Genomic DNA, 20,952 nt, shown 5'->3' on the forward strand with positions numbered 1-20,952 from the left:
CAGATGTAACCGGGATAATTCCCAGGTTAGCTATACCATATACTAGTATCTGTCGATTATACATATTGTTTATACCACACATGTTTCACTGTTTGTGCGGATCCAGTCTTGATAGTGTCCGGGGTTCATACTCTCAAATTGTATTGTTAACAGTCCTCTGCTACATCATGGCCGTCATATATATTTATATGTATGCTGCAATTACATGAAACAGTCCATTCTGTTAAACTACATAGACCATGTATCACCGATGTAAGTTTGATGTTATTGTTGTAGTGAGTGAGTGAGTGAGTGAGTGAGTTGGGTTTAACGCCGCTTTTAACATTATTCCAGTTATATCACGGTGTGTCAGCTTAATGTGGGAGGAAAGCCCGAAGTGATGCAGGCCTCAGGCGTTGACCACTTCGGTGAAACCCACGAGCACGGGTATGGTGCTGACAAACCTAGAAACATAATCGGGGCGAACCGTAATTCATAGGTTTCTGGCGTGCCTAAGGGACGCAACTCTGCACAGCGAATCGCGGCGCCTTAGACGACTGGGCCACCCGTGCCCTCGTCATGTTGTATTGTGTGGGTGCGTGGGTGCGTGGGTGCGTGAGTGCGTATATATGTGTGCGTGTGTGTGCGTACGTACGTGCGTGCAAGCTCGTGCGTATGTGCGTGCGTGGGTATGTGTGTGTGTGTGTGCCTGCGTGTGCGTGCATATGCGTGCGTGTGCGCGCGTGTGCATGCGTGTGTGGGACCGTGATTTTGATATTTATCAATGCCGTGGAGAGGCGAGGCTCAGTAGAGAGAACTTGCAGCTGAACGCCGTGCACTACTTGTGAATAAATGTTGAAACCAAAACATATACCAGGAAGTATCCTGCGAAGTAAGGTCACACATGAACATCATTGTAAGGACCTCTGCTTTCAATGTCCGCACATTGCAGGTGTTGGATGTATAAAATTAACAGTTGGCGGATGTCACGTGACGCTGTTAGGGTCACGACCACGAAGCGATACGCGAAGAAGATTGAAATCAAAGATAAGTGAACCCTTGCATTCATACTTCAAAGACAGATATAGTGATTTATACCTCACGATCACCATAATAATAAAGTCTGTCTTGCTCAGATGTGTCCAGCTCCGGTATCTGTATCAGATGTGTCTTGCTCTAAGTGGTTCTAGCTCCGGTGTGTCTGTATCAGATGTGTCTTGTCCAGGTGTGTCTAGCTCCGGTATCTCTTGATAAAGCGAGTCTTGCTCAGATGTGTCTGTATCAGATGTGTCTTGCTCCGGTATCTCCTGATAATGTGTATCTTGCTCAAATGTGTCAAGCTCGGGCATGCCTTCATCAAGTGTGTCTTTTACAGTTGTGTCTAGCTCCGGAATGTCCTGATAATGTGTGTCTTGCTCAGAAGTGTCTAGCTGCGGCATGCTTTCATCAAGTGTGTCTTGCACAGTTGTGTCTAGCTCCGGTATGTCCTGATAAAGTGTGTCTTGCTCAAATGTGTCTCGCTCCGGTGTGCCTTCATCAAGTGTGTCTTGCACAGGTGTGTCTAGTTCCTGTATGTCTGTATCCGATGTATCTTGCTCGGATGTGTCTAGCTCCGATAGGTCTTGATCAAGTATGTCTTGCGCAGGTGTGTCTTGTCCTGGTTTATTTGTTTCAACAGTGTCTTTACTACGTGCACGACTCGCAACGTTGACGTAATGCCCAGCTTCATCGGCCTGCTTGTTCCTGAATTCCCCGCAGGTTCGTGGCCTGCTACCATCTGTAGGTGTTCCGCTCTTCATGTATCGTCCGGCCGAGACATAGGTTTGATTGACTAAGATGACCTCGCGAGATGCTGACGCCCCAACCACAACTTGGCTAGGCTTTTCTTCCGCGGCAGTGGTAACGTCAGCAACGGTGGCATACTCAAAGTCAGACGCACTGTCGTCTGTCATCCCAACAACGTCTGGGGGATGTTCCGACAGTTTCTGTTCATGCCATGCCTGGCGTCTCTTCCACAGATACGTCACTATGGCAACGGCGTTGATGATGACAAGGGTGACTGCGACACCGGTGGGTAAACGGCAATCTTTAGAGCAGTCGTTTGACCCTGTGAACAGAAACATGCATGTTTTGAAATTTCAACTTAGTATCTTGGAATTTTCAACTTAGTATGTATCTTGAAATTTCAACTTAGGATGAATCTTAAAATTTCAACTTAGTATCTTGAAATATCAACTTAGTATCTTGAAATTTCATCTTAGTATGTATTTTGAAATTTCAACTTAGTATCTTGAAATTTCAACTTAGTATGAATCTTAAAATTTCAACTTAGTATCTTGAAATTTCAACTCAGTATACATCTTGCAATTTCAACTCAGTATATATCTTGAAATTTCAACTCAGTATATATCTTGAAATTTCAACTCAGTATATATCTTGAAATTTCAACTTAGTATGTATCTTGAAATTTCAACTTAGTATCTTGAAATATCAACTTAGTACCTTGAAATTTCATCTTAGTATGAATCTTGAAATTTCAACCTAGTATCTTGAAATATCAACTTAGTATCTTGAAATTTCATCTTAGCATGTATCTTGAAATTTCAACTTAGTATCTTGAAATTTCAACTCAGTATATATCTTGAAATTTCAACTCAGTATATATCTTGCAATTTCAACTCAGTATATATCTTGAAATTTCAACTCAGTATATATCTTGAAATTTCAACTCAGTATATATCTTGAAATTTCAACTTAGTATGTATCTTGAAATTTCAACTTAGTATCTTGAAATATCAACTTAGTACCTTGAAATTTCATCTTAGTATGAATCTTGAAATTTCAACTTAGTATCCTGAAATTTCAATTTAGTACCTTGAAATTTCATCTTAGTATGTATCTTGAAATATCAACTTAGTATCTTGAAATTTCATCTTAGCATGTATCTTGAAATTTCAACTTAGTATCTTGAAATTTCAACTCAGTATATATCTTGAAATTTCAACTCAGTATATATCTTGCAATTTCAACTCAGTATATATCTTGAAATTTCAACTCAGTATATATCTTGAAATTTCAACTCAGTATATATCTTGAAATTTCAACTTAGTATGTATCTTGAAATTTCAACTTAGTATCTTGAAATATCAACTTAGTACCTTGAAATTTCATCTTAGTATGAATCTTGAAATTTCAACTTAGTATCCTGAAATTTCAATTTAGTACCTTGAAATTTCATCTTAGTATGTATCTTGAAATATCAACTTTGTATCTTGAAATTTCATCTTCGTATAAATCTTGAAATTTCAACTTAGTATCTTGAAATATTAACTTAGTACCTTGAAATTTCATCTTAGTATGTATCTTGAAATATCAACTTTGTATCTTGAAATTTCATCTTAGTATAAATCTTGAAATTTCAACTTATTATCTTGATATTTCAATGTAGTATGTATCTTGAAATTTCATCTTAGTATGAATCTTGAAATTTCAACTTAGTATCCTTCTTAAAATATTAACTTTATGTCTTGTTTGTACTGACTACTCGGTGATGTGCTTAAACACTAACCAACTGGCGATGCATCTGTATTATGCATATTCCTTAAGTTGTACACTACAGTTACTACCTGACGATACATGTGTTGTTCATACACACAAACCACCTGATGATACATGTGTTGTGCATATACACTGACTACCTGATAATACTTGTGTTGTGCATATACACTGACTACCTGATGATACATGTGTTGTACATATACACTGACTACCTGATGATACATGTGTTGTACATATACACTGACTACCTGATGATACATGTGTTGTACATATACACTGACTACCTGATGATACATGTGTTGTACATATACACTGACTACCTGATGATACATGTGTTGTGCATATACACTGACTACCTGACGATACATGTGTTGTACATATACACTGACTACCTGATGATACATGTGTTGTACATATACACTGACTACCTGATGATACATGTGTTGTGCATATACACTGACTACCTGACGATACATGTGTTGTACATATACACTGACTACCTGATGATACATGTGTTGTACATATACACTGACTACCTGATGATACATGTGTTGTGCATATACACAAACCACCTGACGATACATGTGTTGTACATATACACTGACTACCTGATAACACATGTGTTGTGCATATACACTGACTACCTGATGATACATGTGTTGTACATATATACACTGACTACCTGATAATACATGTGTTGTACATATACACAGACTACCTGATGATACATGTGTTGTACATATAATCTAACTACCTGATGATACATGTGTTGTACATATACACTGACTACCTGATGATACATGTGCTGTACATATACACTGACTACCTGATGATACATGTGTTGTACATATACACTGACTACCTGATAATACATGTGTTGTGCATATACACTGACTACCTGGTGATACATGTGTTGTACATATACACTGACTACCTGATGAAACATGTGATGTACATAAACACTGGCTTCCTGGTGATATAGTGTTGTACATATACAATAAGTACGTAATGATACATGTGTTGTCCATATACACTGACTACCTGATGATACATGTGTTGTACATATACACTGTTTACCTGATGATACATGTGTTGTACATATACACTAACTACCTGATGATACATGTGTTGTACATATCCACTGACTACCTGATAACACGTGTGTTGTACAGATGCACTGACTACCTTATGATACATGTTTTGTACATATACACTGACTACCTGATGATACATATGTTGTACATATACACTGACTACCTGATGATACATGTGTTGTACATATACACTAACTACCTGATGATACATGTGTTGTACATATACACTGACTACCTGATGATACATGTGTTGTGCATATACACTGACTACCTGACGATACATGTGTTGTACATATACACTGACTACCTGATGATACATGTGTTGTACATATACACTGACTACCTGATGATACATGTGTTGTGCATATACACAAACCACCTGACGATACATGTGTTGTACATATACACTGACTACCTGATAACACATGTGTTGTGCATATACACTGACTACCTGATGATACATGTGTTGTACATATATACACTGACTACCTGATAATACATGTGTTGTACATATACACAGACTACCTGATGATACATGTGTTGTACATATAATCTAACTACCTGATGATACATGTGTTGTACATATACACTAACTACCTGATGATACATGTGTTGTACATATACACTGACTACCTGATGATACATGTGTTGTACATATACACTGACTACCTGATAATACATGTGTTGTGCATATACACTGACTACCTGGTGATACATGTGTTGTACATATCCACTGACTACCTGATGAAACATTTGATGTACATAAACACTGGCTTCCTGGTGATATAGTGTTGTACATATACAATAAGTACGTAATGATACATGTGTTGTCCATATACACTGACTACCTGATGATACATGTGTTGTACATATACACTGTTTACCTGATGATACATGTGTTGTACATATACACTAACTACCTGATGATACATGTGTTGTACATATACACTGACTACCTGATAATACGTGTGTTGTACAGATGCACTGACTACCTTATGATACATGTTTTGTACATATACACTGACTACCTGATGATACATATGTTGTACATATACACTGACTACCTGATGATACATGTGTTGTACATATACACTGACTCTCTGATAATATGTGTGTTGTACATATACACTGACTACTTGATGATACATGTGTTGTAATTATACACTAACTACCTGATGATACATGTGTTGTACATATACACTGACTACCTGATGATACATGTATTGTACATATACACTGACTACCTGATGATACATATGTTGTACATATACACTGACTACCTGATGATACATGTGTTGTACATATACACTAACTACCTGATGATACATGTGTTGTACATATACAATAAGTACGTAATGATACATGTGTTGTCCATATACACTGACTACCTGATGAAACATGTGTTGTACATATACACTGACTATCTGATGACACATGTGTTGTACATATACACTGACTATCTGATGACACATGTGTTGTACATAAACACTGACTATCTGATGACACATGTGTTGTACATATACACTGACTATCTGATGACACATGTGTTGTACATATACACTGACTATCTGATGATACATGTGTTGTACATATACACTGACTATCTGATGATACATGTGTTGCACATATACACTGACTACCTGGTGATACGTGTGTTGTACATATACACTGACTACCTGATAATACGTGTGTTGTACATATACACTAACTACCTGATGATACATGTGTTGTACATATACACTGACTACCTGATGATACATGTGTTGTACATATACACTAACTACCTGATGATACATGTGTTGTACATATACACTAACTAACTGATAATACATGTGTTGTACATATACACTAACTACCTGATGATACATGCGTTGTACATATACACTAACTACCTGATGATACATGTGTTGTACATATACACTGACTATCTGATGACACATGTGTTGTACATATACACTAACTACCTGATGATACATGTGTTGTACATATACACTAACTACCTGATGATACATGTGTTGTACATATACACTAACTACCTGATGATACATGTGTTGTACATATACACTGACTACCTGATGATATGTGTGTTGTACATATACACTAACTACCTGATGATACATGTGTTGTACATATACACTGACTACCTGATGATACATGTGTTGTACATATACACTAACTACCTGATGATACATGTGTTGTACATATACACTAACTAACTGATAATACATGTGTTGTACATATACACTAACTACCTGATGATACATGCGTTGTACATATACACTAACTACCTGATGATACATGTGTTGTACATATACACTGACTATCTGATGACACATGTGTTGTACATATACACTAACTACCTGATGATACATGTGGTGTACATATACACTAACTACCTGATGATACATGTGTTGTACATATACACTAACTACCTGATGATACATGTGTTGTACATATACACTAACTAACTGATAATACATGTGTTGTACATATACACTAACTACCTGATGATACATGCGTTGTACATATACACTAACTACCTGATGATACATGTGTTGTACATATACACTAACTAACTGATAATACATGTGTTGTACATATACACTAACTACCTGATGATACATGCGTTGTACATATACACTAACTACCTGATGATACATGTGTTGTACATATACACTGACTATCTGATGACACATGTGTTGTACATATACACTAACTACCTGATGATACATGTGTTGTACATATACACTAACTACCTGATGATACATGTGTTGTACATATACACTAACTACCTGATGATACATGTGTTGTACATATACACTGACTACCTGATGATATGTGTGTTGTACATATACACTAACTACCTGATGATACATATGTTGTACATATACACTGACTACCTGATGATACGTGTGTTGTTTATATACACTAACTACCTGATGATACATATGTTGTACATATACACTGACTACCTGATGATACGTGTGTTGTACATACACACTGACTATCGATTAGCCTCTGTCCACCGCCATGTAAACTAGTATTTGTACGTCTTACGTCGATTCGAGGAACAAAATTCTTATAAGTAACCAGTTTTAAAACGAGTTATCCTGGGGAAACACAGCGTTCTGTCATGATGTACTACAAAACCAAGAGATTTTCTTTTCAACTGAAATGAAAATTCTACGTTCTTATCAACTCAATTCTGTATATTTTACTTACTATCTAGCCGGTATGAGGAACGTAAGGTCGCAGTAGACATGGAAGTACACGGGTAAAGGAAACATTGTTCCAGTTGTTCATTGAAACGAAATACAATATCATTCCTGTGTATGATTTTCAAAACGAGTGTGTGAATTTGGATTAACGCCTCGTGAAAAGTAACTCACTCATCCTGGCGGGATGGTGCCATGTGGGAGTGTGTGAGTGAGTTGGGATGGTGCCATGTGGGAGTGTGTGAGTGAGTTGGGATGGTGCCATGTGGGAGTGTGTGAGTGAGTTGGGATGGTGCCATGTGGGAGTGTGTGAGTGAGTTGGGATGGTGCCATGTGGGAGTGTGTGAGTGAGTTGGGATGGTGTCATGTGGGAGTGTGTGAGTGAGTTGGGATGGTGCCATGTGGGAGTGTGTGAGTGAGTTGGGATGGTGTCATATGGGAGTGTGTGAGTGAGTTGGGATGGTGTCATATGGGAGTGTGTGAGTGAGTTGGGATGGTGCCATGTGGGAGTGTGTGAGTGAGTTGGGATGGTGCCATGTGGGAGTGTGTGAGTGAGTTGGGATGGTGCCATGTGGGAGTGTGTGAGTGAGTTGGGATGGTGCCATGTGGGAGTGTGTGAGTGAGTTGGGATGGTGCCATGTGGGAGTGTGTGAGTGAGTTGGGATGGTGCCATGTGGGAGTGTGTGAGTGAGTTGGGATGGTGTCATGTGGGAGTGTGTGAGTGAGTTGGGATGGTGTCATGTTGGAGTGTGTGAGTGAGTTGGGATGGTGCCATGTGGGAGTGTGTGAGTGATTGGGATGGTGCCATGTGGGAGTGTGTGAGTGAGTTGGGATGGTGTCATATGGGAGTGTGTGAGTGAGTTGGGATGGTGTCATGTGGGAGTGTGTGAGTGAGTTGGGATGGTGTCATGTGGGAGTGTGTGAGTGAGTTGAGATGGTGTCATGTGGGAGTGTGTGAGTGAGTTGGGATGGTGCCATGTGGGAGTGTGTGAGTGAGTTGGGATGGTGTCATATGGGAGTGAGTGAGTGAGTTGGGATGGTGCCATGTGGGAGTGTGTGAGTGAGTTGGGATGGTGTCATATGGGAGTGTGTGAGTGAGTTGGGATGGTGTCATGTGGGAGTGTGTGAGTGAGTTGGGATGGTGCCATGTGGGAGTGTGTGAGTGAGTTGGGATGGTGTCATATGGGAGTGTGTGAGTGAGTTGGGATGGTGTCATATGGGAGTGTGTGAGTGAGTTGGGATGGTGTCATATGGGAGTGTGTGAGTGAGTTGGGATGGTGTCATATGGGAGTGTGTGAGTGAGTTGGGATGGTGTCATATGGGAGTGTGTGAGTGAGTTGGGATGGTGTCATATGGGACGATGAACGGGCGTGATGCAGATATTCTCAAAAGGTTACATACCTAAGGCGTAAGAGGAATTGGAAGTTTCTGTCTGAGTCACACTGATGTACACTTGGCTGAAAGAGTAAGATGCAGGTGGGTATACTAGGAGGTGCATCAGTCAATACATCGAGTTAATTCTACGTTAAAAATGACAGAAATATAAATACACATACAGTGCAGTGGTATTAACATATTTTGAAAATTGTTGATACCCAAATTCTGTAAGAAGGGTGGGCTGTTCATGGGCCGTCCATTTGTCGGTGCATACAGTATCCATCCATCCATGCGTCTATTCATCCATCCGTCTATTCATCTATCAGTCCATCCAACCACTCGTTCACCCACCAATCCATCCTATACCTATCAAGCCACTCACTAACTCAACCATCCATCCATCTATCCATCCATCCATCCATCCATCCATCCATCCACTCGCCCATCCATCCTATACCTATCCATCCATCCATCATCCATCCGTCCGATACACATCCATCACCCATCCATCCACCAACCATAATTGCTCCACCCACCCATCCATCCATACTCATCTAACATCCATCCATCCGAGTAAAGTTACCTGAGCGTTATTCCGATGTACTTATGTGCCATGTTGAAGCATGTTTTTCACATAGCCCCGCAGTCCCTGTCAAACTGACGAACATGTCGGTAACACTCGATCTCACAAGTGACTTCGTTGTGCTGTTTCGGATCGCTTGACGTGCATGCAGTTCATATGTTGCAAACTTCCGGCTTATCCACAGTAATATATTACCGGGGAAAATGTCTGACATATTTGAAATCGTTTGGATGATCAATAACCGGGAAACATGTAACGGTATGTGGCTAGTAGTCACATGACTTTGTGTCCCGTGAAAATAGGGATTAGAGGTGACTAACGGAATCGGGTGTCATCGTGACCCAATTGCCTATATCGATGCTCATGATGTCAATCAAGCTGACACGCCGTGATAGAACTGGAATACTGTTCAAAGCGGCATTAAGCCAAACTCACTCACTCACTCCTCCTACATCAAGCTGCCACGCCGTGATATTACCAGTCTGGAATAATGTACAAATCGGCGTTGAGCTCAACTCACTCACTCACTCGCAATCAACATGCTTCGTTTGAATCTAATGAATGATAATATGCATGTATTTCAGAACGACGTAAGAGCTATACCCAGCATCAACTGTATCATCATTGTGTATGTACTTGACAATATGCATGATGTGTTCATATCACCTTATGTCAGCATGATGTTAAGACATTATTGTCTTTGCTTGTGGGATGTGTTTTTTAAAAAGAATTCATTTCTCAGTATCTTTGCATGATGTTCACAAAAGTAACTGATTGTCTGCGTGGTGGTTTCGCATTCTCTGTATGACTGCATGACGTTGACAGCTTACTGTATTGTGTGCAACCATCATGTTAGCATATTGTGCTAACCATGTGTACGTGTTAATTCACTGGGTGGTTTCATAAACAAGTTGTTCTTCCTGTGTAAAAAAATCTGCAATCGTTTTAACAAACGGAGTCCTTTGATCACAAGGAAAAAGAAATTTGATGTGTCATGTTTTGTACCAAATGTATAAATGTAGTGAATCGAATGGGGAAGTGAAAACTGTCACAAGCAGCATAACTCCCTCGCTTTTGCACCTGAAATATAAAATGTTGGTCGCCGGACGCTCCTGTTGGACGTCGGACGCTCTTGTTGGTCGACGGACGCTCTTGCTGGTCGTCGGATACTCTTGCTGGTCGTCAGACACTCTTGCTGGTCGCCGGACACTCTTGCTGGTCGTCGGATACTCTTGCTGGTCGTCAGACACTCTTGCTGGTCGACGGACGCTCTTGCTGGTCGTCGGATACTCTTGCTGGTCGACGGACGCTCTTGCTGGTCGTCGGATACTCTTGCTGGTCGTCGGATACTCTTGCTGGTCGTCAGACACTCTTGCTAGTCGACGGATACTCTTGCTGGTCGACGGACGCTCTTGCTGGTCGTCGGATACTCTTGCTGGTTGTCAGACACTCTTGCTGGTCGCCGGACACTCTTGCTGGTCGTTGGACACTCTTGTTGGATGTCGGACACTCTTGCTCGTCGCCAGATACTCTTGTTTGTAGACGGACACTCTTGCTGGTAGTCGGAAACTCTTGGTGGTCGTTGGACACTCTTGCTGGAAGTCGGACACTCTTGCTGGTCGTCGGACACTCTTGTTTGTTGTCAGACACTCTTGTTGGTAGTCGGACACTCTTGCTGGTCGTCGGACGCCCTTGTTTGTTGTCAGACACTCTTGTTTGTAGACGGACGCTCTTGCTGGTTGTCGGAAACTCTTGCTGGTCAGCTGGAACCAGTGTGACCCTACAAAGTATATGTCTGGTCGACGTTAATATTGATGATGTCGTGTCACGTTTAAAGCGCACTTTTTAAAAAAAAGCGCATGACATTATCGAACAATATATGAACAATATATCATTTTCATCGCTCAGGGGAATATGAAAGCCATTCAGCCTGTTAGGTGAAAGCATGTTCTGCATTCAAATTACCATCTCAACGCGGGCTCGCCGGCTCAACACGGGCTCGATGCTCATGATGTCAGTCACTGGTCCAGACTCGATTATTTACTGACCGCCATCATATAGCTGGAATATTGCTGAGTGTGTCGTTAAACAACAGACAAACAAACAAACAGAAACTCACTCCCCCACTCAGATTCCCCAAGCAGGTTGTGTGTGGCTTGACAAATTTTATATTTGGTCTTGTCAAGCTACACAGAGTCATTTCCCTTATTTGATTCGCTTGACTCATTCGTCATTTGACTTACTGATCTTGAGAGGTATTAAACTTCCCCTAGGTCTAGGCTGTATCGGCCCCAGGGTGATATTACAAGTGTGTAAACGATTTCAGGTGAGGTTAGGTGAGGTGAAATGGGGTTTAACGTCGCGTCAAAGATTATTGCACTTATATAGCGACGTGCATGTACGTGTGTGTGTTTGTGTGGCTGCTTGTACTAGTCCGGACTGATGTCGATTTATAGTGCTAACTCAATGAGATACCATGCCGCAGTTTAACATGAATACCCCACTCAGACACAGTATACTGACTCCGAGCCGACCAGTCCTTGTTTTAGCCCCTTAATGCCGAGCGCCAGACAGGGTAACAACACGTACCATCTTTTAACGTCTTTTGGTATGACGCGGTCGGGGATCGAACTCCGGACCTTCCGCTCTCCGGGCGGATGCTCTACCCCTAGACCAAGGATAAACGATTTCAGGAGAGCCCAAGTATGCATAAGATCTAACTATGAAACAGATGAAGCTGTCTCATAAGTCTCCTGGTTAGTTCAAGTGGATAATCCTGTGGAAGGGAATTGGTTATTTTATGTTATTCTTTTAGCTATATCAGATAATCGATATACCGGAAGCTTAAGATAAACAGGGGGCACGGGTGGTCCAGTCGTCTGAGGCGCCGCGATTCACTGTGCAGAGCAGAGTTGAATCCCTTGGGCACGCCAGAAACCTATGATTGTGGGTTCGAATCCCGGTTCGCCCCGATTATGTTTCTAGGTTTGTCAGCACCATACCCGTGCTCATGGGTTTCACCGAAATGGTAAACGTCTGAGACCTGCATCACTTCGGGCTTTCCTCCTACATTAAGCTGACACGCCGTGATATAACTGGAATAATGTTAAAAGCGGCGTTAAACCCAACTCACTCACTCACTCACTCACTCACTCACTCACTTAAGATAAACTTCTTTGCCTCTTCACCTTGTTTGGACTTTGCCAATCCGATCAGAAATTCTGATTCATATGCATAAAGAAACAGGGCCTCCTAACCCACGTCGTAAACAATGTCATGACTTTTAAGACCCTCTTATAGTTTACAATAACTGTCTCCATGAGAAAACGATGCCGATTGATCATCAGCCGATCAAATTCACAGGTGCCGTGTTACTTCGAGGTCCCGTTGCTTTGTTAAATACGATGTCGTAAGGTGTAGCGACATCCTAGTTTAAGATTGACTTTACGACGTTATTAAGATGCTTTCGTGAAACGGTCTTGAGGAGATCCTAAAGAGGGTCGTAAACCCTGTCGTAGCGGTTAGGAGGTCGTAACGGTAAGAGGCTTTCGTGAAACGGTCGTAGGGAGATCCTAAAGAGGGTCGTAAACCCTGTCGTAGTGGTTAGGAGGGCGTAGCACTAAGAGGCTTTCGTGAAACGGTCGTGAGGAGATCCTAAAGAGGGTCGTAAACCCTTTCGTAGCGGTTAGGAGGTCGTAGCACTAAGAGGCTTTCGTGAAACGGTCGTGAGGAGATCCTAAAGAGGGTCGTAAACCCTGTCGTAGCGGTTTGGAGGTCGTAACGCTAAGAGGCTTTCGTGAACCGGCATCCAGATCAGCAAGAGAGGGAACGCAGCTGATGCCTATGGAAATGCCTACCTCTTGCCTAAAGGTCTTACCCCCAAATCTTACATAGATGTTAGCAATGAGGATGTCCAGCTCATATATTGTTTCCTCAAGAGACTTTAAATGTCATTTGCTTTTATTTTGACAAATTAACTTGAACCTCTGAAAAGTAATTAAAATAATTGCCCCTGTATGACATGTAATTCCTATCATAATCTATGTATGTAACAATCTTCAACCAATGTTTTAAGCTAACTCATTGATGAGTATTAATATTGGCTAGTATCGCACATCGTTAAAACAACGGCGGAAAATCCTACCATTACAATGACTGGCAAAACGTTTTTTCTAATTAATCGAATCCAGTTCATGAGTGCGTTTTTACTCCTCTGTATGAGAATCAGTATCATGAGAAACAATCCCTTATTCCACCCCTTGAATTAAGAATCAAACCTGACCTTTCTGCTGATCAAAATTAAACTCTCCCACCAAAATCATGTCGTCTCCTCAGTGGCAAGTGGTAAAGCCACAAGTAGATCTCTCGTTAACTTAACTTAAGAAATTAGACACTAATAAAATAATGTATCAGCAAGTATATAATCAATTAAGAAACAACTACGATACATACAAATCTATATTTAGCGATGGGTCCAAGGATGGTGACAGAGTAGCTAATGCCACAGTCTTTGGATCCAGAACCATATCATCCAGATTACCCAATGACAGTTCAATTTTTACAGCAGTATCAGTTATATAAATACTCAATCTAAACATAAACAGTTCATTATCTTTTCTGATTTCCTGTCCTGTCTTCGGGCCATTAAGAATATTTCTTGTCAGCATCCACTTATACGTGATAAATACTTCTTGATAAATTTTGAATTGTTTAAATAGTTATATTTTATATTGGTAATGTATAATTTGTAACCTAGATGGTTAATGAAAGGACATGTAAGACCACATCGTTCAAAGTACATTTATTCATACCTCACTTTTAAACGTAATATATTCATTTATTTTAACCGATGGCTAAATTGCGTACCATCACAAGCTGCTGAAGGGATGGTGTAAATCCTGCTGGGGAGCCGTGCAGATAGCAGACGTATCGTCCCCACGGTCTCCAGTCTGGTGGCCTCACTTTGGTTCCTGGTGATTTCTGGGCCATTTTTATAGTGTAAATGTGTGGAGTCAAATCACTTTCTATTGAAGAACTGAACATGGCATATTCAACATGAAATATTTCATACTGTAGCTTATATTGCAAGCAAAGGCACAGCGTTGATCACGTACACTTCTGGTTCATAAAGACGATAGATAGTAGATGTCTGCAACAATTCCACAGAGATGTCACGTGTCAGTTATCTGCATAACTATCCACAACTATTTTGAAATGATGCAAAGATGTGGATCGACAATACTTTGAAGAGAGCATTTAATCATGAGTAATGCAAGGAAATATCGGTTTGTTAATTATAGACGCCCAAGGAAGTATCAAAGATGTATTCATATGAATCAAGGATATCCGTACACTGACTAAATAAGGATGAGAATGTTGCCCATAACTGGATCAAAGCTGTCAATAGTTATATCATCGTTGTCCAGAGACAGATCAGATATGTCCTTAGGTGGATGAAACATGCCCCACAAGATTGATGAAAGCTGTCAATAAATTGATCACTGATATCGTAAAATCAAATCAAAGATGTCTAATGACACCTGATCCACAATGGCGAGATCTACACCAGGTTTGCATCTTTGGCCATTCCATAGAAGACGCTTTGTTTATCTGTCAGGAGAGCTGCCGGTGTGTCGAACTCTTTGACCAGCCCTTGGTCAAGCACTAGGATTCTGGAAACAGCAACATAAGGTTTACCAAAAGAAATCCATTTGAATCACATAAATCATCAACTAAATATAAAGTTAGATCATCTATGGAACTCCCAATAACAGGTCCCCCACTTATGCACATGTCACGTAGTCATTAAAGTCCATGACGGTTTTGGTGAGCTACGGTGATCATAGTGAACCACAAGCACAACTCACCTGTCGTAGTACATGACGGTGTTGGTGAGCTACGGTGATCACAGTGAACCACATGCACAACTCACCTGTCGTAGTCCATGATGGTGTTGGTGAGCTACGGTTATCATAGCAAACCACATGCTCAACTCACCTATCGTAGTCCATGATGGTGTTGGTGAGCTACGGTGATCATAGTGAACCACATGCATAACTCACCTGTCGTAGTCCATGATGGTGTTGGTGAGCTACGGTGATCATAGTGAACCACATGCATAACTCACCTGTCGTAGTCCATGACGGTGTTGGTGAGCTACAGTTATCATAGTGAACCACATGCATAACTCACCTGTCGTAGTCCATGATGGTGTTGGTGAGCTACGGTTATCATAGTGAACCACATGCATAACTCACCTGTCGTAGTCCATGATGGTGTTGGTGAGCTACGGTTATCATAGCAAACCACATGCTCAACTCACCTGTCGTAGTCCATGACGGTGTTGGTGAGCTACGGTGATCATAGTGAACCACATGCATAACTCACCTGTCGTAGTCCATGATGGTGTTGGTGAGCTACGGTTATCATAGTAAACCACATGCTCAACTCACCTGTCGTAGTCCATGATGGTGTTGGTGAGCTACGGTGATCATAGTGAACCACATGCATAACTCACCTGTCGTAGTCCATGATGGTGTTGGTGAGCTACGGTTATCATAGCAAACCACATGCTCAACTCACCTGTCGTAGTCCATGACGGTGTTGGTGAGCTACGGCGATCATAGTAAACCACATGCACAACTCACCTGTCGTAGTCCATGACGGTGTTGGTGAGCTACGGTGATCATAGTGAACCACATGCATAACTCACCTGTCGTAGTCCATGATGGTGTTGGTGAGCTACGGTGATCATAGTAAACCACCTGCTCAACTCACCTGTCGTAGTCCATGACGGTGTTGGTGAGCTACAGTGATCATAGTGAACCACATGCATAACTCACCTGTCGTAGTCCATGATGGTGTTGGTGAGCTACGATGATCATAGTGAACCACATGCATAACTCACCTGTCGTAGTCCATGACGGTGTTGGTGAGCTACAGTGATCATAGTGAACCACATGCTGAACTCACCTGTCGTAGTCCATGGAGGTGTTGGTGAGCTACGGTGATCATAGTGAACCACATGCATAACTCACCTGTCGTAGTACATGACGGTGTTGGTGAGCTACGGTGATCATAGTGAACCACATGCATAACTCACCTGTCGTAGTCCATGATGGTGTTGGTGAGCTACGGTTATCATAGTAAACCACATGCTCAACTCACCTGTCGTAGTCCATGATGGTGTTGGTGAGCTACGGTTATCATAGTAAACCACATGCTCAACTCACCTGTCGTAGTCCATGACGGTGTTGGTGAGCTACGGTGATCATAGTGAACCACATGCATAACTCACCTGTCGTAGTCCATGACGGTGTTGGTGAGCTACGGTTATCATAGCAAACCACATGCTCAACTCACCTGTCGTAGTCCATGACGGTGTTGGTGAGCTACGGCGATCATAGTAAACCACATGCACAACTCACCTGTCGTAGTCCATGACGGTGTTGGTGAGCTACGGTGATCATAGTGAACCACATGCATAACTCACCTGTCGTAGTCCATGATGGTGTTGGTGAGCTACGGTGATCATAGTAAACCACATGCTCAACTCACCTGTCGTAGTCCATGACGGTGTTGGTGAGCTACGGAGATCATAGTGAACCACATGCATAACTCACCTGTCGTAGTCCATGATTGTGTTGGTGAGCTACGATGATCATAGTGAACCACATGCATAACTCACCTGTCGTAGTCCATGACGGTGTTGGTGAGCTACAGTGATCATAGTGAACCACATGCTGAACTCACCTGTCGTAGTCCATGGAGGTGTTGGTGAGCTACGGTGATCATAGTGAACCACATGCATAACTCACCTGTCGTAGTACATGACGGTGTTGGTGAGCTACGGTGATCATAGTGAACCACATGCATAACTCACCTGTCGTAGTCCATGATGGTGTTGGTGAGCTACGGTTATCATAGTAAACCACATGCTCAACTCACCTGTCGTAGTCCATGACGGTGTTGGTGAGCTACGGTGATCATAGTGAACCACATGCATAACTCACCTGTCGTAGTCCATGACGGTGTTGGTGAGCTACGGTTATCATAGTAAACCACATGCTCAACTCACCTGTCGTAGTCCATGACGGTGTTGGTGAGCTACGGCGATCATAGTAAACCACATGCTCAACTCACCTGTCGTAGTCCATGACGGTGTTGGTGAGCTACGGTGATCATAGTGAACCACATGCATAACTCACCTGTCGTAGTCCATGATGGTGTTGGTGAGCTACGATGATCATAGTGAACCACATGCATAACTCAGCTGTCGTAGTCCATGACGGTGTTGGTGAGCTACAGTGATCATAGTGAACCACATGCTGAACTCACCTGTCGTAGTCCATGAAGGTGTTGGTGAGCTACGGTGATCATAGTGAACCACATGCATAACTCACCTGTCGTAGTCCATGACGGTGTTGGTGAGCTACGGTGATCATAGTGAACCACATGCATAACTCACCTGTCGTAGTCCATGACGGTGTTGGTGAGCTACGGTTATCATAGTAAACCACATGCTCAACTCACCTGTCGTAGTCCATGACGGTGTTGGTGAGCTACGATGATCACAGTGAACCACATGCATAACTCACCTGTCGTAGTCCATGACGGTGTTGGTGAGCTACGGCGATCATAGTAAACCACATGCATAACTCACCTGTCGTAGTCCATGATTGTGTTGGTGAGCTACGGTTATCATAGTAAACCACATGCTCAACTCACCTGTCGTAGTCCATGATGGTGTTGGTGAGCTGCAGTGATCATAGTGAACCACATGCACAACTCACCTGTCGTAGTCCATGACGGTGTTGGTGAGCTACGGTGATCATAGTGAACCACATGTATAACTCACCTGTCATAGTCCATGACGGTGTTGGTGAGCTACGGTGATCACAGTGAACCACATGCATAACTCACCTGTCGTAGTCCATGATGGTGTTGGTGAGCTACGATGATCATAGTGAACCACATGCATAACTCACCTGTCGTAGTCCATGACGGTGTTGGTGAGCTACGGTGATCACAGTGAACCACATGCATAACTCACCTGTCATAGTCCATGACGGTGTTGGTGAGCTACGGTGATCATAGTGAACCACATGCACAACTCACCTGTCGTAGTCCATGATGGTGTTGAGTCGGTGGGCTATGGTGATCACAGTCGAGTCCCTGAACTCTGTCTTGATTGTGGTCTGGATCAGATCATCGGTCTCCATGTCAACTGCTGCTGTAGCTTCGTCTAGGACCAGAATCTTGGTTTTCCTGAGCAGAGTCCGGGCCAGGCACACCAGTTGCCTCTGACCAACACTGCAACACAAAGTCACTAGTTTTACGATGTAATATTGCATCACAAAGTCACTATTAATACTATGTAACAGTGCGTCGACATACCAGTTGCCTCTGACCAACACTGCAACACAAAGTCACTAGTTTTACGATGTAATATTGCATCACAAAGTCACTATTAATACTATGTAACAGTGCGTCGACATACCAGTTGCCTCTGACCAACACTGCAACACAAAGTCACTAGTTTTACGATGTAATATTGCATCACAAAGTCACTATTAATACTATGTAACAGTGTATCGACATACCCCTTGCCTCTGACCAACACTGCAACACAAAGTCACTAGTTTTACGATGTAATATTGCATCACAAAGTCACTATTAATACTATGTAACAGTGCGTCGACATACCAGTTGCCTCTGACCAACACTGCAACACAAAGTCACTAGTTTTACGATGTAATATTGCATCACAAAGTCACTATTAATACTATGTAACAGTGCGTCGACATACCAGTTGCCTCTGACCAACACTGCAACACAAAGTCACTAGTTTTACGATGTAATATTGCATCACAAAGTCACTATTAATACTATGTAACAGTGTATCGACATACCCCTTGCCTCTGCCGAACACTGCAACACAAAGTCACTAGGTACACGATGTAACACTGCACCCGTCGCAACCGTGGAGAAGGATTTCTGACGTTGAACCTTCCTTAGGTTTGTCCACCTTCTCCACACTCGTACTCCAGCTGACTAGTGAGCGACGAGACAAACTTTGTGAGGTGTGCGTGGTCTAACGCTTGTCACAGATAGGTAGTTACACGTGACCTACCTGAGGTTTTGTCCACCTTCTCCACACTCGTACTCCAGCTGACTAGGCAACTCCGTCACAAACGTCTTGAGATGAGCGTGCTCCAATGCCTGCCACAAATCCTCATCGCTGTGGCTGTCGAAAGGGTCCAGGTTCATCCTCAGGGTGCCAGAGAAGATGACAGGGTCCTGGAATTAAGCAGACATCAGTTGGGCATCCCAATTATTCTTCCTCAGTGTTTATTTAATTAATTCACCATAAAGCAACGTAAGTTAAAGAGCATCATACGAATCTTGCTTAAAGGTTGTTCGATCAAGGCTACAACATTCAGTAAAGCTCAGTAAAGCTTTCGAAACGTTTTACGGTAAACGTGTTAAGGAAATTTCCAAATTTTACGTATCAGTGAAAATTGACTTGTCTTTGCATGTATTTGTGACGGGTGACACGGGGCAGGATACGCGCACACCTGGTGTCATCACTATTTGATAGGGATTCATAAACACATGCTCTTGACATCGTTCTGCCTTTTATGCACATATTTCTATTGGATATGGAAAGGGTTCAGTCGCTTTATTTAATTAAGTAATATTTCCAAAGGTTGGTGTTCCTGGGTGTTATATCTTTAAACAAAGAAATGATGTCTCGGGTATTTTACCTGTGGGAGTATGGTGAGTTTTGACCTGAGGTCATGCAGACCCATGTCATCAATAGCTCGGCCATCGACAATGATCCGTCCTCCGGCAGCTTCAATCAGCCGGAACAGCGCCACCGTTAGCGACGACTTCCCAGCACCAGTTCTTCCAACGATGCCAATCTGCAAATACAGGGGAACGCATATTTTCTAGTGGTATGCACAGTACATGACTGTTGAATTATCTCCCTTTGTGTATGTCCGTTTTAACATTCCATAAAGTGATGATTGTGTTTCGTTTGAGGTTCTGTCAAGGGATAATATGATCGTGATGGTAACATTCCTACTCAACGGGACATTACCTAGACGTGGTAGCTCTTGAATGAGATTTTGGTCGTAAATAG

The 20,952-nt window shown here is 42.1% G+C and overlaps 2 protein-coding genes across 2 annotated transcripts in view; both read right to left on the bottom strand.

Moving 5' to 3' along the window:
- Nucleotides 1-620: 620 nt before the first annotated feature.
- LOC139457508 (protein phosphatase 1 regulatory subunit 15A-like) lies at nucleotides 621-9,894 on the bottom strand. Its single transcript, XM_071238894.1, has 3 exons — nucleotides 9,807-9,894; nucleotides 9,248-9,303; nucleotides 621-2,086 (listed from the first exon to the last, which is right to left on the bottom strand). The coding sequence occupies exons 1-3, from the start codon at nucleotides 9,836-9,838 to the stop codon at nucleotides 1,140-1,142; spliced, it is 1,035 nt and encodes a 344-aa protein (XP_071094995.1). The 5' UTR covers nucleotides 9,839-9,894; the 3' UTR covers nucleotides 621-1,139.
- Nucleotides 9,895-15,366: 5,472 nt separating this feature from the next.
- The window catches only part of LOC139458167 (multidrug resistance-associated protein 1-like), a 56,865-nt gene continuing 51,279 nt past the window's right edge, over nucleotides 15,367-20,952 (bottom strand). The window contains exons 27-30 of the mRNA XM_071239499.1: nucleotides 20,573-20,731; nucleotides 19,939-20,105; nucleotides 18,924-19,118; nucleotides 15,367-15,478 (exon numbers count right to left, since the gene is read on the bottom strand). Of these exons, the coding sequence (XP_071095600.1) occupies nucleotides 15,367-15,478; nucleotides 18,924-19,118; nucleotides 19,939-20,105; nucleotides 20,573-20,731 (633 nt within the window). The remainder of the gene's footprint in view (nucleotides 15,479-18,923; nucleotides 19,119-19,938; nucleotides 20,106-20,572; nucleotides 20,732-20,952) is intronic.

The sequence above is a fragment of the Haliotis cracherodii genome, unplaced genomic scaffold (genome assembly GCF_022045235.1).
Source record: "Haliotis cracherodii isolate W230 unplaced genomic scaffold, xgHalCrac1.p SCAF_12, whole genome shotgun sequence".
In the NCBI taxonomy this organism is placed as follows: Eukaryota; Metazoa; Mollusca; class Gastropoda; order Lepetellida; family Haliotidae; genus Haliotis; species Haliotis cracherodii.